Raw genomic sequence first — 24,485 nt, forward strand, 5'->3', positions numbered from 1 at the left:
TATCCATAGCTGTCCACCTGCCTGGTTTCCTAAACATTTTGGGGTATCAGCTCAGGGGGTGGATGGTAATTCCTGGGTTGTTTGTGTCTTTCATATTGCTCATCACAAATGGAGATTCCTCACCACAGAGGCTGTTTTAAGACACAGGAGTCCAGGAGCCCAGGATCACTAGCAGGCAAAAACCTGTATCTGAATTTCTGAAGCCATTCTGTATTTTATTCTGGCTTCTGTGCCTCTAAGTGGCCAGAGATTCCCACCTGCAGGCTGCACACCTTGCCAGCTTTTGCTGAAGTTTGGACAGGACAAAAGAAACTGCATATACCAGCCATTGGGAATACTTCAGCCAAAGGCATGTAGATTTTGCCACAGCTGTGCAGAGTCACTGAAGCCAATGGTACAGCAAAAGAAATAAGTTATTGTCTATTTCCTCTGTGTATGTGCTGGGAATTTTCTAAGGAATGTATGTGTAAAAACCATCTATCCCAGCTATGTTTGTAAAACACCACCTTTTGATGTTCACTAGTACTGAGCAGGACTTCTCCCCACCAGAAGTGTAACATGCAGGGCTGCTCTGCAGTCAGGTGTTTGCAAGCAGAGATTTTCCCTGACCTGGGTGACAGAGATGTGACAAAGGCCTGGCTGTGCAGGATAGGGTCCCATGGCCACACAGCTCCTGACTGTCTGTGCTTTGGGCTGTGTGGTGGTGAGCTGGGCTTTGCAGAGGGCTCTGCCTGCCCCTCGTGCTCCGCGTGGCCACCCTGGCTGACTCCAGGCAGCGCGGTTCTTGTTGGACCCCGTTCTAACAGAAATCGCTTCCTTCCTTTCTTCTCCCACCCTCCCTTCCCCAGCTGATAACAAGACGAAAAAGAAAGTAGCTCATCGGGACAGGAAGCAGGACTTCTCTGCCTTCAAGCAGACAGACAGCGAGATGAAGGTTAAAATATCACCGCAGCTCCTCCTGGCAATGCACCGGTTCCTGGCAACAGGCAAGTGCGGGTTATCTCCTTCTGCGATCGTGCCAGAGCCTCGAGGCAGTTTGTCAGCACAGGCCGCTGAGGTGGGTGGGACAGTGCAGGCGGGAAGGGAGGCTGGATTGTGGGGTGACAAATAATGCCACTGTTGTGTTTTTCTTTTTAAATTCTCTCCTCTCCTGTGTTCAGTGTCGGCATGAACCCTCTGAGACATATACCAGGGGTGGACCAGTAACTTTAAATTGGTCTGAAAGGTAAGGATGAATGCCAAGTGCCGCACTGCATGTCTAGAGTCCGTCAGATTAACGACACCCCATTAGGAAGAGCTCAGGGAACAAAGCAAAGAGGACTCGATACCACTGGCCAGCTGGCTGTAATTGCACTCTGGTGCCTTCTCCAGAAAGAGATGCTGGACTTTTTGCAGGAAGGTCTAAACCTGTTGCGTGAGACTTTAAGACTCCAAGTGAAAAACTCTCCTGACACATTTAAAATGCAGACTGCACAGGTGGTTGAACTGTACTCTTTAAAATGGATTTCTGTCTGGCTTGTGTGACCTCCGTTGATGACTTCAGAGGTTTCAGAGGACAGTTGTCTCCATCCCAGAACACCTTGATGTTTTAGCCCTTGGGTGGGCAGTCTGGCAGAGAGACCAGGGCCTTGAATGGTTTCTTGCGGCTGGTATTGCCTTTCGTCGTAAACTTGGTCCTTTCACCTCAGAGATGAGGCCTTTAAACAGGAGAGCTTGTGGAAAAATGCCTTCTTATTGCTTGTGCTGTCTCTCTTTGACGTATAAAGACGTGCCACATGCAGGCCTTTCAGATGCTGCCATGTTCAACATACATTCATGGGTGGAAAATTATAAAGTTGCTTTGTCTGAAGTTTGCCAGCTCCACTTGGAAGTTAGTACTTCCCCTCCTCTAAGATGCAGTAACTGCCTGCCTAGATGCTCCTAGTCTGTCTTCACACTTTATTTTGCCTCTTGAAAGAAATGTGTACATGATCGGTTATCACATCTCAGCTGAGGGGCAGTAATTCCTTAGAAGGCTCGGACTCCCTACGGCTCATGTGCACATGAGCATGTCCTTGGTGAAAGGAAGCAGTTCAACAGGAAGATGTGGATTTAACAGCAAGCAAGGCGTTGTTCATGTAGTGTACAAGACTTGGTGGAGTTCCATAAGCACCTGCTCAACAGGCATAGTCTTACAGTGCTGCTTCTCTACTTGTTTTGTGGATGATTGTGTAGCTTAAATACAGGTCTGTTGGTGAAGCTACTGCTAAAAAAAGATGAAAGCTACAGTTCTGGTTTCTCTGTTCTAAATTGAGAATAGCATCTTTAGCAGATTGTTGTTAATGGTCCTGTTCTGAAATGAGGTGTTGGGAAAGCTTATCAATTTGCATGTGTAATTCTCGTCGTCCATGGCTTACCTCTCCCACACAAGGATGAGCTTTTCTGCTTCAAACAGCTCCTGTTGGAAACACTGAAGATCAAGTGGATAGGGATTGTGTTCTGTGTGTCAGGCATTAATCCCACATTGCTTGAACTGACCTATACTTTCACTCACTTTGAGTAACTCTTCCCATATGAACCATGGCAGCCCCAGTTGTGTCTTATTTGTGTAGAACATCTCTCTAGAGCAACTTTATAGGCTCCAAGCAGTAATTAATTAATTGATTGATTTTATTTTAATAAAGTGCAATAAATGCAGTGACTTCAATAGCTTTTAGGGAAGGAAAAAAAATTCAGAGGTTCTCTGTGCCCCAGCTGTAAAGCTCTTCCATTTATACAACTTCGTGACTCAGAAGTCTCAAGAGGGGAAGACCATCTTTTTCTTTTCCCTTTCAGATGAAGACATGATTTTTGATTGTTTTGAAAAATGCTTCAGTAATGAAAGTTGGGGTGTTACTGTGTTTCCCCCCCCTTTACAAATCTAACAGTCTCAAAAGACAGGAAGCCTGCAGTTCCATAATGGACCTCTCTGCATCTGTGTGTCTTTTATAGGCAAATGCTTATTAACGAGTATTGCTAACTTCTTGCCAGGCATATGAGGTGTAATGCCAAGTTGTATCTTGTGTTGTAGAAGTAGAAGCATTTGGTCCATCCCAGATGTCAGAGAAGATCCTTCTCAGGCTGCTAAAACACCCCAACGTCATCCAGGAGCTGAAATACGACGAGAAGAACAAGAAAGCCCCAGAACACTACCTCTACCAGCGAAACAAGCCCGTCGACTACTTTGTTCTCATTTTACAGGTCAGACATGTGCTTATGTAGATATGCACAAAACCTTTTATCTCCTGATATATCCCCCTCTATACCTCTTTCAGGTGCTGAAGTTTGTCTTCTTTCAAACATGGGAGGGGAACTATGGCTCCTGGGAACTGCTCCTGCCTCCTTTATGACCTTGCCAGCCTTGAGGAGCTCACTCAGTTCCTTTCACCCTCAGTTAAACCAGTTGTGAAGGATAGAAAGCACTTCCCACATTCAGTCATCTGCCAAAAGTTACTTAAGCTTTCACTATCCCAAGGAGAGACAGTGCAAAAAGATCCCTATTGGCATTGCTTGGAAAATAGGGCTGCAGAAAATGCCACATCATAGGAATTTTGCCAGCATACTTTATCTGCTGTGCCTTTTCCTTTTGCAAAAGGAGGCATGGGGGTATTTGGTGGTTTAGAGAAATGACGTTTTTCTGCAGTTTTGAAGTCTGCACCTGAGGTATAGTGAGAAGCACAAGTTTCAGTGGGGGCCTTGTGCCATCTACTGAACTGATGTCACCTCCTGCTACAGCCCAGCAGAATGCAGACCCTGGGAGCCCTGCCATCCAAGCCTTTATCCACCCCTGAGATCCCTGCACTTGTGTGGCTTTTAGATTGGAGCCCTGGGTGGTGTGGGAGGACTGTTTTCTCTGTGTTCTGTTCAGGATTGCTTTCAGGGCTGGCATCTCCCAGGTTTTGTTACTAGTCAGGAATGGTTGGATGGTTTAGATAAAGCTTTACACAGAAATTTAGTTTCTGTCTAGCACCATTTAAACAGGAATAGTCCTTTCAGAGCGATTTTTCTGGAAAGGTTCTTCTCTGTCCTGCAGAACTGAAAATCAGTTTTGGTTGTAAAAGCACAGGCATTGTAGCTGAAATTTTAACACAGGGCTTGAAATCCTAACATGGCCTTTAAAATAGAAAAGGGGAGGGCATGACTTTAAACACTCTGTGATAAACAGCTATGAGAGCACTGGGATATTATATTGTGGAATTGTAGATTCAACATAATTCTGATTCTAAAAAATTCTTTTTCATGAGTGTGAGGAGCCACTGGTAGCTTTTTAAGTGCTCTTTCTTACATGCTGAATTGTTAGAATCTGAAATATTCCAAAGGCAAGATGATCCTCCTGATGTAATGCTGCAAAGATGTAAATGGAGGATATGGGAATACAAAAGAACAATCAGTTCTTCCTGTGCTATTTTGCAATCAATAAATATTTAGCAAACACAACATGCCAGGTCTATAATGCATTTGGAAAAGTGAGTGTTGCAGTGAATACATACTACAAAAATGGCAACAAGGTTGGTTCTGCCAGGATCAAGAGAGGAGAAATACTCTGCTTTTGTTATTTAAATGGACTTGGACTTATTCTCTCACACTGAGGGACCAAGAATGCCTTCACAGTAAATGCATGCCAGTAAACAAGTAAATGTATATTCTTCTTGTGTGTACCCAGTCTTTGCCTGGGTGACAAAATGGAACCTTTTGGAAGGCTTACAATGAAGAAACAAGCTACTTTTTTTCATAGAGTGAAATTGGTTTTAAGAGGGATTTATATGAAGCTGTTGCTTGCGATAGCAGGAAAGTGGATTTGTGAGGGCACTCTTTTCCTGCTAGGCAGATTTTGTGCTTTTTCTCATCTGGGGCAGTTAGATAAATTGACTTGGTGTTGAGGCTCATGCAGGTTGAGTTCATTATCACCTTTCTCTGTCCTTGTCCAGCACTGTAAATTTAAAGGCATGATTATTTATTTTAAGTGGGACTTAATGAAATAAACACTTAGAAATAAATTCTACTTTTTGGCCTCGTTTTCACCCAGTTGTGTTCAGATGATGTTCAGTCTTAGTACACCTGGGATGCACAGTCTGTCTCCCCTTCCCAACTTAGCCAGAGAAAAGCATTGCAGGTAATTATGTTGTTTGCCTGAAATTCCAAATTTTGTCTAGTTCAGCCTGAAAGCTGGATGAGATCTCTTCTGTCTGCAGTGGTGTGCTGTGCGGTAAGGATGGGTGAACATGAAAAACAAGCTCCACTGAAAAGACAATTATTTTTGGCTACTTGTGTACCAGAGGGACTGGGATGTTTTACAGCTGTGTTTGATGTGGTGGGTTCTGTTCTGGAGTCCTGTTTAGGACTTAATGCTCTACATTTGGTTGAGCCCACATCAGAAACAGGTGTACTTGCATGGTAGTGTAGTTTTATACAACTTGGGAAGCACTGAGGGTCTTTTGTAGGCAAGACTCTGCAAAAGAGCAGGATCTTAAGGGTACTGAAATCTGTAATACTGCTGGAAATGAAGAAGACCAAAGTAGCCCCAGGGCTGCTCCTTCAGCAATAAGGGCTTTATTTCTGTGGGAGTCTCATCAGGCAGCCAGCCTCTTGACACATTGTCTCCGTCTCCCTCCCTGTGTTTGTCTTAGAGGGAATTCTATATGGATGTAAGCTGTTCCCCAAAATGTCTAGGTGCTTCATGATCCCAGATGATGGTGCTACATTTAAGCTTATTGTGCTTCTGGGGGAGTATTTTTTCACTCTGCAGTAAAGGAAAACAACCTGGCAACTTGTAGCAGAGCAGTAGTACCAACCAAAGCTGTGTGGTGATCCTGATCCTGCTCCTCTGCAGAGACTTCTGCTGGCCACAAGGCATCAAAGAGCAAGGTAGCTCAGGGCACAAATGCCTGTCGCCCTTCAGGGTCTGTCACTGTTACAAACTGCAGGGACCATGACACTGCTTAGGGATGTCAGGTAAAACTATCTTTCAAGGCTCAGGTCTGATCTTGTGCCTTGACACCCATGGTCCCTTTTAATTGCAGCTCTCTCTCCATTTCCTTAACAGGGGAAAGTGGAAGTGGAGGCTGGGAAAGAGGGGATGAAGTTTGAAGCTGGTGCTTTTTCCTACTATGGGGTGATGGCCCTCACAGCATCACCAGGTATGTCCTCTTCTGCTTCTGGAACAGTCTGAGCTCCTGCACAGTCCTGCCCTGCTGTGTCTGTGGGGCTGATGGCATTGGCACCTCCTTGCCAGCACAAGTGTCCCCCCTCAGTGTCCCTGGGGGGACCGGCCGGTGGTGACGCGGGCACTGACTCCAGGACCCAGCAGCTGGCAGTGGTTTGCCAGCTCCCGAGGATCTGAGTGCTGAATTTAGCAAGGGATGTGCTGGTACTGAAAGCTTTGTGGTTTTGCTCATGGCAGGGTAACGGAGTGAATTAACAGGAATAAATAATTGGTGGCAGAGGGACATCTAGTGGTGTGAGGAGCAACCACCCGGTTAGTTTGGGGATGGTTCTGTTTGCCACTCTTGTGCCTAAAGCTGTCTGGAGAGAAAGGATGGAGCAGTGCCAGAAAAGCAATTGCTGCTGTCAGCTTGTGTGGAAATGTACCTGAGAAATCAGCAAGGGGGACAAGGTAGTGTCTGAGGGTGAGTGTGAGCCACATACCAGCACACAAGTGGTAGCCACATGAGCCACCACCTCACTGGCACAGGTCAGGGAATTCTCATATAATCCACCAATTATTTCAGCCACATTTCAGCATTTGGTGATGTATTTTATTGCCAGCAGTGTCACCATGTAGGTCTCGACCTCAGCTGGAAATGTACAGCCCTGCTGGGTGAGCTGGGGCACTGGAGCTGGTGTTGGTCTTCTGCTGACACAAAGCCACTTGTTCAGCTCCAGGGAGAGATGTTTCTTATGCTGAAATTGTGTCCTGACACAGCAGGGTTTACATTCCACTTGAGAGGCAGCTTGTTTTAATTGTACACTCAGGAGTGCTCCTTTACATGTGTGTACCTGTGTGTGTACACTATCAAATTGTGCTGGAATGGAAATGGTTTTGTGAGTCATGAGTGTAACCTTGTTAGACTCTACAACCAGCAGCAGTTCTCTGGACCTCTGTGAGCTCACTTTTACAGACAAGACTAATTCCTTAATTATGTGCACTTCAGTTTAGTCAGTAGCTTATATGTTTTGAGATTTAGGAGATTTTAAAGCATGCAGAACACTGGTTGGATTTTATCTCAGTGATAGCAGCCATGTTCATGAGACATGTACAACTGCACCATACCCTCAGCTTTTGCAATATGGGCCAGGCATGGAGTCTGGGTGGTCAGGCATGGTCACTTCTACCAGACTCACACTTGGAAATCACCTGTGGCATCTCTGTTTTGCCAGTGTTGTTCAGTTTGAATGTTTTCATGTGTTGTTGGGTTTTGGGTTGTTTTTTATGTTCCTAACCCTCCCCACAACCATTCCAGTTGCCCCAAGTCCTATCAGGTCAAATGGTCTCCTCTTTATATGCCCTGAAATCCATCTTTAATTTCACCATGTGGCACTTAGGAATATGCACTATTGTAAAGTAATCTCGGCCAATCTTGAAGTTACCTTCAACTGGTTGGCTTTGGGGTTTTTTTTTTGTTTTCTTTTTTTTTTTAACCTGTAGCAAATCCCTCATTTTGTTGGCTTTGCCTCCAGGTTCAGAGATTTCTGTTGAGATCAGCTCATAAAAATAAGTTCCTGTTGCTCTCTGTAGACAGGAAAGCTCAGGGAAAGTATAAGTTATTGTGGAATAAAAGAAAACTCCTTCTCTTCTGTAGGTCCTAAATAAATAACACATGCTTGCTCTCCTCACTTGGAAGATGAAGCCACTAACAGTGGAGTAAAGCAAACCAAACTAAAACCAACCAATCAAACAAAAAAACTAAGAAAAGAGTGAAGCTTTTTTTCTTTAACTGCAGGTGGGAAGGGATTTGCAGCAATGGTGAGCAGTGCAATACCCATCCCAACAGGGATGAACTTGGAGAATCACAGCCTTACATTATATTTTACTGGAAACTTGAAGAACTATGAATTATCTTTTGATTTTATTTTTGTTATTTGCCTCCCATAAGGAACAGCACCCCTGAATGTTTTCTGGCTTGTTTTAATTCTTGCCTTCCAGGCTGGAGTGGGCACCACTTCTCCTTTTGAACTATTTCAAAACATGAGCGTACCTTGATGGACTATTTGGTGCTGGATAGTCATTTAAAATAGCAGTTCCTTCCAATTCCTTGGTCTTGTTTTTTGGTTTATTTCTAAATTTGATTGCGTTTTTTGGTTTTGCTTTTGTTTTAACCCTTTGCTTTTTCACAGTTGATTTGCACTGCTGGTTTTAGTTCGTCAGTTTGTCAGCTGGCTCCTTCCCCTGTCGAGTGTGGATAGCTGCCGCCTTTCTGGTCGTGATCTCATCCTTTTTCTCTCCCTCTTCTAGTTCCCTTGTCCCTGTCTCGTACCTTTGTTGTCAGCAGAACAGAGTTGTTAGCAGCAGGTTCTCCAGGTAAATCTGCATGCTTCTATTTTCACCATTCTTGTGACTGCCCTGATGCCATAAAAAGTCAGCTGCAGTCTGTATTTGTCTGACCCCTTTGCTCATTAGGGAGAAGTCCAGCACAGGGTTGTGCCTCACAGGTAGGTATCCTGAACCTTTGTTTATGGGAACTGGTCAGGCATCAAAATGGGATGAACTGAAAACACATTTAAGAAAATGTGCTTGGTAATGAGTGCTTGTTCTTTTTTCTCATATGGATGCTGGTGGAAAATTAGGAGGGAGATTTTTTAGAAGAATGTATTCTTCCCCAAGCTGGGACATAAAAAATCCTGAAGAAAATGCATTTGACAGAGAAGAATGTATGCTGCTAAACTGCCATAAAAGGAAAACTTATTAATGAAAGTATTTCATATTCTCATATGGGTAAATTCTATGGTTTGCATACAGTCTGGCCATTTTAATTCCTGGCAAGCTTTGAGTTTTCTCTCAGGGAGGTTAATGCCAGGGACCAGCACAGGGATCTGCTGAGTGGATGGATTTGCAATGGAATGCACAAGAAGGTTGTGGGAGGACTTTCTGGTTCCTGTTGTGCTTTCCTTGCTGTATCACCAAGCTGACTGGCACAGAAATTCCTTTGGAGAACGGAGACCAGCAAGGGAACAAACTGGGCCAAAAAGAGCTCTGAGATGTGGTTGAGAGATTGTAAATTGGGAAGCATCAAGAACTGAGTTTAGCAGACACTTGCATGCATGGAATGGTTGGGAAAAATTGAAACCTATCAAGAAAGTCTGTAGGAAAGCAGAATCCTAAAATAGTTTGGGCCACAGTGAGCATATGTCTTCCTTTTGAAGTTTTTTCTATTTTTTTCAATCTTTCCCCAGAACTAAAAGCAAACAAGATAATAATATGCATATTTAAGTGAAACATCTCTTAAACATTAATACATGTAATGCATTTTATACACTTTCACCATCTGCTTCCTGCATTTCACCATCTTTATTTAACTTTAGAAAATGTATTTCATCATTGGTCCCTAACTTATCTTCATGCACATTCTGAGCAAACTACAGGTTGTTGCCTTGCAGGGGATTTTTTTTCCTGCCCTGTTACTTTCCTGCTGCAAAACACCAAAGAAGGGGGAGAAATTTAATCTTTCTTTGATGGAAGTACCTATGGCTCTCCTTTAAGCTTGGCAACTTTGATTATCTTTCTTCACTTTGTTCTTTTGTTTTGCCAGCTCTTCTATTTTTACTTTTATTTTTCCTTTTCTGTTCTACAAATAAATATACACTTTGCACAGGTTGTTTCCATTAGAAATGCCAAGAATACTTTCATAGCTTTTCCCCCGTTAAAAAAAAATTAACAAGGGAAAATAATAGTGGGAAGAATCTCCTTTGTAAGGAGCTGATAGTGTAAGTCTGGTCACTGTGGCAACATGGTACCAGTTTTGATGAAACTCAGACCTTTTGTGGGGTGCTTATGAAAATAATTCTGTTCTTTAAACACAAATTCATAATACACTTATACTGATGTCCATCTTGTGGCTTGTGTTCTTTATCCCCTCTTTAGAAAGGTGAGGAATGTGGGAAAACCTGGGTAGAGAAGCTCTAACATGGACCTGCCTGGTGTTTGTCATCTGTTCTTTCTGTACCCGTTCCTCTTCATTCTCTTCTCTCTCCCTGAATGGAATGCAATCCAGAAATCATGTTGTTTCCCTCACATTTTTAGAAATCATATCTTTTCGTTCTGTCCTTTTGTCTCACCTCTCCCTTTTTTTTTTTTTTTCTTATAATGCTTTGCCATGTTGCTCTATATCCTTTGTGTTTTATTATAATGTACTGTAAGATCCCTGGTGGAAAGACAAGGCAGATGCAAGTCACATAGTGTAAAGTTGTTCCAGGTGGAAGCCTTTATCCCAAGCAGCAGTGATGCTGTTCTTGTCACACACAGCCATATTTTGTGTGTACAGGTGGGAAGGAGGACAAATTCTTCCAACCTTCACAGTTCCTTGTTCTGCAGTGGGAATTTCAGCATCAAGCCCCGTGTGCAGGTGGAGTTTTGGCTCCTGGCAGCAGTTATTGCAGCCTGCTGTGGCTTTCAAGTTGGCAGGCTGGTACAAAGGAAAACCTTGCAAGGCTCTGAGTGCTTCCCCCTAAGCCTGCACTTGGTGTTGCCATAGGGACCTGCACTAATTCCATGGTGCAGAAATGGCCAGGAAGTTATTGAGTTGTCAGAACCTGTATTTTTTTGTTCCTCTTTTTAAAATTGCAAGAAAGACAACATCAGAAGGATTTTGATGGGAATAAGAATCAGGACAATTCTGCATTCTAAAGTGTAAGGTATAGGAAAGGCTGGATTCAGAGATGTAGAACAGGCTGAGTCATATGGACAAGGAGATATTATATTTCTAGTGATTAGGTGGCAGAGGTAGGGTTAAATTTAAGGGAGGTTTTTAGCTTTTTTTAATAAATAAAATTATATGTAAAGTTTTCAAAAAGAAATTTGAAAAGCTTGTTAAGGGGATTTTTGTTGATTTGCTCAAAGAGACTTTGTATCTTAAGATTACATGAAAATGATCTTTCAGCTTGAGAATGGGGATCATGTGATGAGTAGCATAGTTTACATCAAGTTTGAGTTTGGGCTGGCTGAATCAGTTTTGAGTGCATTAATATTCAAAAATTCTCTGGTCCCAAAGACAGTTCTTTGATCAGTATGTACTGTGTGTGTGCCCAGGGAGCAGCCCTGTCTTAGGATGTATTTCTGCCCTGCTGCCTTCTGGGTCACTGTGTGGGTGGAAGCTGTGGATGCAGAATGTCTGTGGTGTCCCAGAAGCACGTTTGCTTTGGATAGACTGTCCAGTCACACTCACAGGGGACAGCTGCGAGGTCTTCAGTGAAACCCTGCGGGACTTAAAGGCCTGTGGTGGAAAATGATGTCTGTAGTGTTCTCCTTTCCTGGACACAGATTTTTCTCTGTAGTGTGGACTGTTCTGTCTGTGTCACTGGCTGGCATGGAGTTTGCTTTCCTTCATTGAGGTTTTGCCACTGAGAGGAAATGTTGAATTGTCATGTGCACTGCACTCTGGTCCACTGAGGAGTCTGTTACTCCTATTGAAAGTGTCTGCCCTAGCTGAGGGAACAAGGCATATGTAGGTGTCAGATGAAATAAAAGGAGATAAGGTTCAGACCGGACTGATTGTGGATGAAAGTAACAGTGATTAAGAAAAAAAATATATTAAGCATGGTCTGACTATCAAGAGCTCCTGTAAGGGAGCTTTGGGAGGTTACCTTTCTGTGGTAGTTTCTGCTCATCAGCTGTGTTCTCAGGGCATGTCTGTTGCAGCATAAACAAGTACAGGTTTGTTTAGGGCATATTCAGTGATGCTGGCTGCCAGCTCTGGACTGAAAATGTACCATTTTTCAGGATAGTTTGGTCATTTAGCCACATACCCACTTATGAATGGATTAAACATTTGCTGTTTATTTATGCTACATCACAAGTTACTATGTCCCTTTGAAACTGGTGACTTTAAAAGTTTTCTACTTGATTTAAGAAATCTCTTGCTCTTGCCTGTTTCTTAGCTGAAAACAAGTCTCCACCTCGGCCCTGTGGCTTGAATCACTCAGACTCTTTAAACCGGAGCGATCGCATCGACGCCGTGACCCCGACGTTGGGGAGCAGCAACAACCAGCTGAACGCCTCCTTCCTCCAAGTGTATGTTCCAGACTACTCAGTGAAAGCCCTCACAGACATTCAGTTTGTCAAGGTAGGAAAAAAACTGGAAAGACCCTGCTGGAAAGTCGGGCTTGGCTGGTAGGATGGAGAGCCTGGGGAAGGGAATTCCCTCTAAATTCTTCTGTGAGTAAATAGCATTATGAAAGCAGCTGTTGAAAGTTACTTTAAACTACTTTTTTTCCAATATCTGCTGTCCACTGATTTGTCTTCACTGTTCTTCTCATTTGGACTTGTAAGTAGACTGGTCACATAATTTTCTGGATTTCAGGTCCTTTGAGGAAATATTGTAAAAATAACCTCTCTGCTTTTAGTCAAACCTATCCTCAAGAAGCTTTTGGACCCATCTGAAATGGAGACCCTTCATTATCAGACTGTCCTTTTCTAAAGGATGACACATTTACTGTTGGTTGCAGTTTTTATTCACTTCTGATTTTGGTTTCAGTTTGGGGTTCTTGATCTTACTTTTCGACTTGCCATCCTTCTTCTGCTTGGAGAAGTCTTGGACATTTCTCTTTATCTTAACTTCACATGTATTAGGCTCATGTCTCATACTACCAGTGAGTTGCTGCATGAAATACAGCTCTGTCCCCCAGCATGGAGCATCCCACGCTGAAATGTGTGCGAGTCCTGTGGGAGAGGAAATCTAGCTGAGCTGAGGAACAGCTAATGCTGGCAGCAATTCCAGCCCAGCTGGGAGTCCAGGGAAGCTGATGTCCCATGGCCAGAAGTTGACATTGATGCTTTTCTTAAATTAAGTGCATGTTCACAGTTTGTTTGTATGCAACTCAAGTGATTTGTGAACTTCTGTTAGTTAATTCAGAGTGTGGAATAGGCTAGACATACTACAATGCTAAGCTGAGTATTCTGTAGCCAAATTTTAAAAGGAGAGTAAAGTCTTGCTGTCAAAACTTTGAGATGCAAGTGTACTGGTCAATGGTTCAATCCTTCAAGGATTACATCAGTAGATGTTTATCACTGGGCAGTTGAGTCTCACTACAGATTTCAATGGCTAATCTGCTGTACAGAGCAGCTGCTCACCCTATGCTGGTTTGTGTGAAGTTCTTCCAAATCTCACTGTGTTCATACTGAGGCTAATGAATGTTAAACTGTCCTGGTATCTCTGCAGACAGACTTGCACACCTCTTCTTGCATCACTCTGCTTTACACATAGGTCAGAGTACTCAACATCAGCGTTTTCACTGTGCCACGTGGTCTTTCATTCAATTAATACCTTGTAAAACTGGGATTGTGACCTGCTCATGCATGTTTGAATTTTGCTTTTGGAGTTGGGACCTGGTCCATCTGACTCTGTCCATTTCCAGTCCCTTTCTTGTGTTGCTACTGAAATTTACAGTTTTCTAAAAGTCATTTCATCTTTTCCACCTTCCTGCCTGCCAAGATCACCCACTGCTGTGGGCTCATGGGGCTGCCAGTGCATCCTGCTGCCTGTCCTGGCTGAGAAGGTTGGCCTGGAGGAGTTCACAGGGCTGATTGCTTGTGGCTCCAGGAGTTCTGCCCTCCACCACCAAGTGCAGATCTACAGGGGCTATGGGCTTCCTGTCCCTGGGGCACTGTGGGCAGTGGCACTCTGTGCTCTAGGCCAGCTCTGGTCATCACTGCTCTGCTGAGTGCAGACAGCTCTTGCAGAGACCAGTGGAAAACTTCATGGGTTGCTAATTTGGACTCATCTCTATGGGCATCCCAGTGTTTCCTAGACTCAAATGTCCTTATGTATAAGGCTGTAGCTCCTGCTGTGTTTGCTGGCCTAGACAAGAGCAGGAATGCTTGTACTTCATACTTGTACTATAGAATGCTTGTACTTTACACTTGTACTATAGAGCTGGCTTGGCTCTATAGGGACACTTAGAGCCTCACCAGGAGCTCACTGAAGTTGGGAGAAAGACTTCACTGATCTCTGGTTCTGCATCCTAAAGGTGCATGGTTGGAGGAAAATGGAGGTCTGATTTAAAAATCTCTGCATAGGAATAAATCCCTGCCTTTGAACAGCATGGTGATTGCACAGCACTGTTCTTCCACCCTCCCTGGAAATGTCACCATGCTGTGGGTGTTGAGCTGGGATGCTCTAGGCTTGCAAAGCGCAGGGATGTTTTATGGAAACAGGTAAAGAAGGTAAAGTGTAGTGATCTGGAAAGGGAGGAAACTTTATCTTCTCAGTGTGCTCCACAGGAGGCATAGAAGTGTGACTGACTTCTTTTGTTTCTTCCCTGTTCTTGGAGCAGATCTCAAGACAGCAGTACCAAAATGCCCTGATGGCATCCCGGATGGACAAAACACCTCAGTCCTCGGACAGTGAAAACACTAAAATCGAACTGACTCTTACGGAGCTGCACGATGGTTTGCCAGACGAGACAGCAAACCTGCTGAATGAGCAGAACTGTGTGACTCACAACAAGCCCAACCACAGTATGCACAGTGAAGGAGCCATCTAGGAGCTGACTCCCCACAACCCACCCATCCCATCTCCTCAGCAGGACCAGCCCTCGCTCCTTCCTGCCTCCTCCCCGAGTGTGAACACCGTTAGTGTGTGCTTGCAACACTGCTGCATCCAGTGTTCTGAGACCAAAGACTTTTGCGTCCGTTCTGGGAGCAGAAGAGGAAGAAACAGGAAGAAAGGAGCAAAGAGCAAGAGAGACTAAAGACCCAAACGTAATTTGGGAATGGTGAGCCACCCTTGAGAACGATGAGAATTCTTCTTGCAAAGTAGAATTATGTTTATTTTTTATCTGTACTTTTGATCTTTGTTGGGTTTTTCCTCCTCAAACACATATGGGGAAGTTTAAAAGCTCCTCCATTATTTTTTCAAGAGAGATCATGTTTTTAAGAAGTATTTTGCAGAGTTTTAAATTGTTTCTGTCCCTCATGAACCTCAAATGGGCTCTGTCATGGTTTTGTGAATTGGCTCCAATGTCCTTAGGCCTCTTCTCACCCCTCTGTGGTCCTTTTTGTTACCCTGTTGAAAAAGTTAGTAACTGGTACTTGTATGTTATTTGTGTCCTAAGAAGGAGCAAGCTTCAAGGAACCTCTGGTTTCAGCCACCTGGAGGACCAAGAGATGAGGATTATTACATTCTTGCAGTTAATTTTCAGGGAAGGAGTGGTTACTTTGGTATTTAATAATGTTTCAAATTTCAGAAAGTTTCTTTGTTAAACAGGCAAAAGCATTGTTACACTTAGTTTTGTAACCTCCAAAACCTTTGTGTATGTTGAAGACGATACTGGGGGGAAGGAATTAATTAGCAAAACTGCAGTCACGTGAAATGAAAGCCGGGTGTGATATTCCAGTGAAGTAACTGGGTGATTTTTCATTGATGTTCCTGACAATTGCATGGTGAAGTCATGTGTGCACCCTGAGATGCCAGGTCTCTGAGCACTCCCGTGCTGTAGTGGTCTGTGCAGTTACCTTGGCCAGAGCAGATGGTGCAGCCTTTGCTGAGTATCAGAACATCAGTCCCTGTCCCCCCTGTAATCTCTAATATTAACACAGAAGATGCTGCTACAATTACAGCCAAAGTACATGCTCCAGGTGACAGTAAACCTCTGCCAGTGCAAGGATGGGCACTGCTGAGGAGCCAGCACCATCCTCTCCTCTCCAAGAGCTGACAAAACTTTCTAGACGCGAGTGTATTGCACTTCAGGGATTCAGAGAGGTTCATTTCCAGGCTGTTCCCAGCCACATTCATTCCTTTGAGTGGATTCAGTGCATTTCCTTCTCTCTTGCCCCTTTTAACAGCCATTGTAGGGATTACCAAGGTAGCAGAGCAGAGAGCCTCCCACCCAGCTGCCACCAGTGCAGGGCAAAATCTGCCTTGGGCAGCAGAAACCAATTCCTCCACCCCAAAAACCTGAATGTTGATTGGGTGCCAGCAAGAGGCACCCTATGGCAGTTGTGCATCACCCATTTCCACAGATGGAGTCTTAAGTGCTCAAATGAATAAAAAAAGAAAGTCAACCCCCAGTCCTCTTCCAGTGCTGTCTCAAACAAAATGTGAACATCAGTATCTGGATTGATAAATCAGGCTTTGTGGTTTCTCTGCTTCAAGACCCTGCTGTGGCCCCTGGCTATGTAGCATTTCCCTTTCTTTACACGTGGATAATCTCTTTGGGGACATCCAAAGAAGCCCCCAGCCCCAAATGCAACTGCCAGAGCTCTCTGTGCCTGCAGGCCTGCCCCGTCTCTCCTGCTCATGGGCTGGGGAAGGCACTTGCTGCAAGTTCCCGTGGTCTATCTGTGTGACTGGTGGCTGGAAAGGTGCAATATTCCATTGCAGGATCTCCCCATGGGAATTGGAGTGTGGTGTCAGAGCCAATTGGGTTTGCCTGTCTACCTCCTCCTCCTCTCTTTTCCATCTTCATAAAGCAGCCCTAATTTTTGCTGTCCACCCCGATGGGAGCCACCCACGAGGATGAAGTCCCTGCAAGGGGCATAGAAATTGCATAGTATCCAACCTGTGCATGCAGTGAGGAGGAAACAGGCCCTCCAAAGCCTTGCTCTCACATGTAGCTTTTTGACTTTTCCCGTCCAAAAGTGTTTCCTTAGCCTCCATCCCACCCTTGCTCTGATGTGCACCAGCACTGCTGAGAGCACGCGGCTTGACAGCAGCATGGGCTGCCCTAAGCCTTGTGCCTTCCCAGAGAGCTGCCAATATTGCACCTTTCTCACAGAGCAAAATGTCCAGATGTTACAGCGTTTGTTCTCGGCGAGGGACTCACCTCGCCAGTTTTTATCTAGTGTTGCTGAATGTAAAAGTGTGTTGGAAGTGTTTGACACGGTGGTGAACTTGAGATGCAGTATCCGTTTTGTCAAACCTGCCAAAGGAGGCAAGGCTCAAGTCAAGGCAGCTCTCTCCAGGATGAGGTTGCTCACTGGATCTGACTTCTGCTTCTTATGGCAGGTTAAGGATTTGTTTCAATGTCTGTTTCCCTTTTTAGAAAAAAAAAAAAGAAAAAGGCAAAAAAAAAAAAAAGCGCAAATTTTTCCAACCAAAGCCATGTGATCCCAAAGCAAATACCTCCTGCTTCTGCCCATGCTGCACTGTTCCAAAATTTGCAGGCAATTTTTTGCATGACTGTTTTTCATCATTTGTATAGATCAAATAATGGAAAGTGAAGTAATTTTACTTAATTTCCATAAAAATAGTTGATTATAGATGCGTTTCATATGGGAAATATGTACCTGGCCCAGAGGGGTTAGGAGCTGCTACTACTAATTAGCTTGAAGAACAAAGCATGGTCCTCTCCTTGGAGGGGAAAAAATCCCATCTCCCTGTTCTCAGGGTATTTACAGTTTTACTGTCTAACAGACGTGAGGGGTTCCCAGCCCTCCTGGTGGGAAGCACCACAGCAGAGGAGCCCCGTGCCCAGCTCAGGATCCCTCTGAGCGTTGGCTTTGCCGATGCCAGGGCTTGGCTCTCCTGCCTGCAGAGGAGCCCTGCCCTTGCAGGGGTGTCCTGCCCGAGCAGATCTGCCCCCTCTGCCTCGTGGGGTGGACTTGGGTGGACACGAGGACACAGCAGGGCACCAGCTGGTGGCTTTGGGAATCGTTGGACTTGACCTCAGACCTTGGCCAGGCTTTGACTTGTGGAAAGGATACTGCATCTTCCTATGTCAGCTCCTGCTGCTGCCTTTGTTCCCCTCGCCCGTCTGCCTCTGGGTGCAGGCAGCAGGGTGGATGATGGCCTGTTGGCTGGGGGAGGCTGGGAGGGTATCTAGCCATGGTTTCTACTGTCAATACAATTTTGCACAAGAGTTCTTTGAAGTGAGGTTTTCAACACTAATATCTTAAATGCACAACTGTGAATTATATCTTTTACACTCCTGTTGGTTGAATTTCCTTTAAACGAAATGAACCTGAATCTGTTGTAACTATGATTTATTTTTTTAAATTCTGTGTATTGCCAAATCTTTGTAAAGAGTGAAGGAATGTTCTTGCCTTCCAGTGAGAATCTTTCTCCAAATGAGACTGACTCTGGTGATGTGGAGATCATATGAAGCACATTAATTCTGAGAGGAGAGGGGCTCAGTGGGGGGCTTAGCAAACCAGCCTCAGCCACGCTGTGCTGCGAGCTCAGACCCCTTGGAGTTTACAAAGTGCTTGTTGTTTTATTCCCAGCTTGTCCACTCCCTGAAATCCCAGTGCAGCTGGAGACTGCTGCCCTGGAGGAGCTCTGGATGGGTTATCCCACAGTGGGATGAGGAATGCTGGCAGGGTGTCCGGGCTGGCAGGTGGGCAGGGGCCCCAAGATTGGTGTGGCAGGAAAAGGTGCTTCCCCCATCCAGATGCACCAGGAGAGGAAACTCCACAGGGCAGATCCCTCTGCTCACTACTTCTGCTCCAAACGTGTGTCATGTATAGTTCCCTCTCATGTTCTTTTTGCCCCTGTGAGCTCCTGCTCCAGACTAAGCAGGAATGGGATGGTGGTTGAGCCCTATGCAGGGGCAGCTGGAGCTGGCTGCTGAAGGTGTGCAGTTCTTGGGCCTCTTGGAAGAAGGGTTAGCCACTCACTCACATTGTGCCCGCTTTTCTGTTCCTCCTCTCTTCTCCTGGACTCACTTCCTTTCCTCACCACTGAGGGCTTTTTTGTTCGTTTTTCTTCTTTTTGTTAAGTGCCTTTTTGTGTGGGTAGAGCTGGCAAGAGTAGGAGTCTCAGGATATGGCCCTTTGCTCTCAGACCTGGACAAAGCTCAGGGGTAGCAGCCTGAGTTGCCCCGATGGCCCACACCCATCACCCATTGCTGCTTCTCAGCCTTCAGGGCCCAGCTTTGATGAGGATGAGATTTGGTACCCGTGGTGTCAGGCTCTGGTTCAAATCAGCCCAAAGAAAACCAAAGAGGTAGCTTTGTGTGAGGGGCTGCTTGGGCAGCGGTGGTGCTTCCTGTGATCTCTGCAGAGCTCAGCCAAGGGGTGTGGGGGTGCCAATGGCAAAAAGCAGCCCTTTCCTCCTCATGAGCATCCTGTGTAAGTATCCTACATGGTGGAGAACAGAGCCACATTCTCCAGGACCCCTTGGAACATGCACCTTCCTTGTGCAGAATTATGTTCTCTATAGAAATCATTCCCACATGAAAGATGTACCATATTTTATAGAATGTCTAATACACACATCTGTGGTTTTAAATCTAGTATCTGTGTACCAATTGTTAAGTTATCCTATGTCTGGATTACCAGTAGAAAACTGGGGCTGGGAGTGGGGAAGGGTGCTGCAGAATACCTCTTGTGATGCTGACTTGAGGCTTCATCCCAAAGGTGCCCACCCAGCATTGAGGGGTCCCTGTGTCCACACTGTGTCCTCTCCCATGACAAGAGCCCTGGCTGTGTGTGGTACAGCCCCAGATGTGCTGCCCATCCCACCACCTGGCTCTGCACTGGGGCTCTACATAGACCCAAAGAAGTTCCTGTTCCCTGGATACTGAGGGTTGGTTTGGCCCAGCGGTGAAATGATGAGCTTAACCAACACAATCAGGCATCTTCCCATGGCACGGATGGGAGAGCAGCCCTCATCTGACTTAGCCAGCAGGGAGGACAGGCTCTGCACCACAGCTGGGCTGGGCAGCCACCCTCATCCCTGCATGTGGTCCATCAGCTGCAGGTCTCTTGTTGGTGTCATGTCTATGGTGATTCTGGCCTCACTCCCACAGGTGAGCAGCACAGGGGACCTGGACATCCATGGCTTCATGCAGAGCCCCCTCAACAATCCTGCTTGGTGCCTTGCTCTTGTCCTGGAGCCTGGCTTCATGCTGGGTTGTGTTCCTCTGGGGCCAGACTCAGGGCTGCATCCAGATGAGGAGATGTTATTGCTGTGAGTCCAAGGCGGTACAGTTGAGCTTTTCCATCTGGTGTGTGCATATTTTCCTGAGCTTCAGGGATGGGAAGGGGTTGCTGGAAGGCTGTTTCCAGTCAGTGGCACGGTACAGGTGGCAGATGGAGTTGTTTCATAGGTTGGTAGCACTGAATTCAGTAAAAGTGATGTTTTCTTCTTATCCTGAGGTCAGACTCTATAGCAGTTCTTTACATTGGAAATACGGTACTCAAAGCTGCTGGTCTTCTGTCTCCAGCTGAAAAACATCATTTTCCCCTCAGGTTTTGCCTTTGGGCTCTGTTTTCCTCTGAACAGGGCTGATCAGTAGGATCCTGCAGCAGATGGTGCCCTGGCTGCTCTTGCTCCTTCAGTGCAGATTTCTGGCCAGGGAAGTGCTTGGTGTTTGATCCTCCCCCAGAAGCAGAGGTCTGGCTGGACTCAGTAGAAGTGGCCTCTCATAGAACCACGCTAGAGGTTTGTCAGCTGCCTGAAACATGCAAAGGCTGCAGGTGGCTGCAATGCTTCAGGGGTGGATTTGATTTCTTTGTTGTCTTCTCCTCCAGAGAGCAGCATAGCAGTTGGTTGGTAGCAGGATTTGTTGGAGAAGAGGGGCTTGTCCCGGCATTTGGTGCTTGGTACAGCAGTCTAGGATCCCTTCTCAACTGTTTGCTGATCACAGAGCTTTATAATAGAAGGTGGTGTTTTATCCTCTGGGCATCACTGTTGAACCAAATGCTTCCAAATACAAGTGAAAAACTGGTTGGTGTCAGATGCCTTTAGTTGGAAGTGCCAATATGGAATTCGTGTCCCAAAGATCACTGTGGGAGAGTGAGGGGTTCCTGATGAGCTCCTCTTCTCAGAAGTGACAGACTGGCCAGGCCTAGATCAGCTCTAGGGTCATTCCTGCTTTAAAGTCTCAGGTCCAGCAGGCTGGGCTGGGCTGGCTGGTTTTCACCCAGGGTACGTGCTCTGTCCTTCTGCATTGTGCTGGTTTGGGTTCAGCAGCGTGGCCTCTGTGACAGCTGTGTGCACGTCACAGCTGCCCCTCTGCTTCACTCACTGGGCTTTAGCTGAATGTTCAGGAAGGTGACAAGGAGGGGCAGCAGTCAGGAATGGGCCATGCTGTCTTCATTTCTCACACTGAGGGTAGGAGATGCTGCTCAAGGGACTCTGCCTTCCTTGGAGATCACATGGAATTTGGAGAGTTGAATCCTACCAGGACCCCAGCAGCAGTGCTGCGGTCCCAGTTTGATCCATGTTCTCCTGAGCACAAGGGTGGCTTAGCAGTAGTTCAAGGTCAGGCCCTGCTGAGGGACCTCAGAGCTCTTGGCATTGTTTTTCTCCAGCAGAGCCAGCCTTGACACCTGAATCACTGGGCAGGTGCCTGGATGCCAAACACAGTGAATCTAAAACCCCAAATACTTGAGCCGTGTTCCTGGAAGCCGTGAGCAGCTGGTGCTCAGCAGCCAGAGGTCTCACACCAAACCTTTCTCCTCCCTGGCTGCTGCTGGCTCGGCCTTGGTCCCCCCATTCCAGAGCATGGTGGCTCTCCCTTTGCAGTGCATTTTCATGGCTGTCTGATCCCACTCCAGCCAGCTCTTCCCTGTGTCTTATTTGCCATCGTATGTGGTCTTTGCAAATTGTATCATATTGTACATGACTTCGGGTTTCCAGAGTTGTAGTATTCTGACTACAGTATTTCTGTGTGTGTACATAAACCTGAATAAGCACAACTGAAATCCTGAATGAAGTGTATACGTTTCATATACTGATTGTCATACAAATTAATTTTATAATTATTCCAATTTTGTTGTAGATTTCCAATCTTTCCTATTTATTTTGTACCAGATTTATTTGTATATTTTGTGATTTTGTTTTAAAGCATTTTGTTTATTTCTATTCTTTTTAGATAAATGATGATTTTTTTTTTCTGTTGAACATTCCAGTTTATGCATTTTTCCCTCCTCTATGTTCTCCCCTCATTTCCAAGGGACAGATTTTGGCATGTGGGTGGTGGGGCTGATGTCTGTGATTCTGCACCCAGATCTCTCCTACTGGCACATTTAACAGTCTTTAATCTCCACTTCAGCTGCCAAGAGCTGCAGAGAGGTTGGATCTTGTTCCTTTAGAGGCAGGTGTTGCTCTTCAGTTTGGTGGGTCTGGGCCTCAAGACCAGAGGACCAAACCTCTGCAAGTCCTCGAGCTGGGGAGGGCTGTGCTGGTGGCTTTGCTGATCAGGGGCTGGCTGGGAAGCTGGTGGCAGTGGCAAGCAGCTGACTTTTTGAAGTTCCCTCAAGGGTGAGGGTCTTTTTCTTTCAGTAATAAAAACCCCTTATTTACAACCTGCTCTCCGTAGGTCATGTTTGTCTCTGGGCGCAGATGCCGTCTGTCTGTCTGTCTGTCTGTCTGCAGCGCGTGCTCCTGCCCTGGGGGGCCTCTGAGGGATGTGGCAGGGGATGACGGTGGCTCCGTGGGATGGGAGGAGTTTGGAGCAGTGAGTCGGTCCATCCCCCTGCACTCGGGTGCTGCTGCCTTCTCCCCTCACGCTGGGGTTTTGGCAGTGGAGCTGCGTGGGGCCTGCAGCAGCAGAGACATTGCTGAGCAGGAGAGCGAGCCTGTGCTCAGTCCCTTGCCCACCTTCACTTCCAGCTCACACTGGTGGAGGAAAGCCCCTTTCCTGCGTGTCAGATACAGCCCTGCCATGTGCCCTTGTTGTGCTTCTGCCATCCCTCAGCCCCTCTCCTCTTCACAGCTGTTCCACCCAGCTGCTCTCCCTGTCCCCAGCTTTTGTCATGCTCAGCTCTTGAACTGCCAGAGCCAGGGTTAGCAAGATGGGCAGCAGCTGCTCAAACCTTGTGGGGATTTTTGCTGCACCCAGTGCAGCTCTGTCCCTGCTTCTGTGCTGCAGGATGGCCCCATCCCTCTGGACCTCGCTCCCCCATGATGTATCAGCAGGACAGAGAGAGGGGCTGGTCCTTGAGGACTCCTGCTCCCCTGTGTGTGCCTGTCCCTGGCAGCTGCTGGAGGGTGCTAGGGTGCTACAAGCACGATGGAAGAGAAATTAATGTGGAGGCCAGCTTCAGGGCTGGCTCTGGTGGTAATGAGCAGCAGGAAGGAGGAGCAGGATAGAGAGAGCCCAGGACTTCTGGAAAGGAGGGTACAAGAGGCCAGGTCCCTTCAGGGAGGTGGGGTGGGTTTTGGCTGCTGTGTCCAGGCCGCTGTGGCAGCAGGGCAGGAGCAGTTCCCAAAGCTGTACCCAGGGCTCTGTGTCCCTCAAGGCTCCAGCAGTACCTCCTGCCATGGCCAGGCTCTGCTGCCTAGTGGCCCACAGGGCTGATCTCCTGGAGGGAAAGCACCCTTGTGTGGGGCCAGGGTGGACCAGTGGCTCTGCGGTTACAGAATTTCTTTATCCATGTTTGTCGTGCTGGGGCTTCAGGCCGGAGGTTGGAATGGCTGCTGCTCAGGGACTGGCACAGGGCTCTGCAGCCTCCATCATGGTCGGGCATATCCTGACACAGAGTGCAGCTGGGCCTTGTTCTGCTGAGTGAGGAGCTGGCACAAAGGAGGGGAGCTGGGAGCAGCTCACGACTGGGACCTGGTCAGAAGTGGCAGTGCCCAGCACACCATGTCTGAGGGCTGTGGCAAAGGGCAGTGAGCCCTGGGTTCCTGTCTCTGGTAGGGTTTGGTTTGTGCAGCCCCTGTGAGCCCCCTCGGGCTCCACAAAGCCGGGGAGGTGGATGTGAGGTGCTGGGGAAAGTGGGAGAAACCAGAAATCAGGTCAGAGAGAGCTCGGGACAGGGCCTGAGGCCTGTTCCCCCATGCTCGCCTTGCTTCCACCAGGCTTTTGCTGCAGGAGACAATAATATTGCTGGTGGGCAAAAACAAAGCCTGTCTGTCCCTGTTGCAGAGAGAGCAGCAGGAGCTTTCCCTGAGGCTCTGCAGGGTGACTGAGACACAGGTGCTGCCAGGCCACCAGCTCCTGATCAGCTGGTGCAGATCAGCCATGGGCAGCTGCCTGAGGGAGGTGTGGGCTGGGAGCTTGGGCTGTGACCGTGTCCCCAGTGCCAGCCGGGGCAAGAAGCTTCACCCTGGCTCTTGGTCCATGGTTACCACAACTTCATGGTGGAGCCAGCAGGGGATGGGTAGGATGGTACAAGGCCAGGCAGTGCCTGTGCGTCTGTCAGGCTTTGCCCGACGTTTTCCCACCATGAAGTGAGGGTCAAATACTTTCCATTGCTCCAGCCTTGAAGACTCTTCTCCCCATCTCAGTCAGAAATAGCCCTGGGCTGGGAGTGAGCTATTTGTGGTGACTGATTGGGAAGGAGGAATGCATGGAGCTCCCCAGACCCTCCCTTTCTGCAGCCACATGCCTCCCCCAGCTGCTGAGCTAAAGCTTAAAAAATTCAA

The 24,485-nt window shown here is 46.7% G+C and overlaps 1 protein-coding gene across 5 annotated transcripts in view; it reads left to right on the plus strand.

Annotated features, from left to right (window-relative positions):
- The window catches only part of CNNM2 (cyclin and CBS domain divalent metal cation transport mediator 2), a 117,599-nt gene extending 95,179 nt beyond the window's left edge, over positions 1 to 22,420 (plus strand). Inside the window, exons 3-8 of one of the 5 annotated variants that reach the window (XR_010367521.1) lie at positions 849 to 1,057; positions 1,161 to 1,225; positions 3,050 to 3,219; positions 6,062 to 6,155; positions 8,471 to 8,536; positions 12,109 to 12,180. Coding sequence is in view for 2 of the 5 variants with exons in the window: in XM_064431182.1 (XP_064287252.1) it covers positions 849 to 986; positions 3,050 to 3,219; positions 6,062 to 6,155; positions 8,471 to 8,536; positions 12,109 to 12,293; positions 14,503 to 14,712 (863 nt within the window). In the remaining 3 variants the exon portion in view is untranslated. Of the gene's footprint in view, positions 1 to 848; positions 1,058 to 1,160; positions 1,226 to 3,049; positions 3,220 to 6,061; positions 6,156 to 8,470; positions 8,537 to 12,108; positions 12,294 to 14,502 lie in introns of those variants that run through there. The other 4 variants (XM_064431182.1, XR_010367520.1, XM_064431183.1 and 1 more) reach the window with 4 other exon arrangements.
- Positions 22,421 to 24,485: the final 2,065 nt, after the last annotated feature.

This window comes from Passer domesticus, chromosome 8, assembly GCF_036417665.1.
Source record: "Passer domesticus isolate bPasDom1 chromosome 8, bPasDom1.hap1, whole genome shotgun sequence".
Lineage (NCBI taxonomy): Eukaryota > Metazoa > Chordata > Aves > Passeriformes > Passeridae > Passer > Passer domesticus.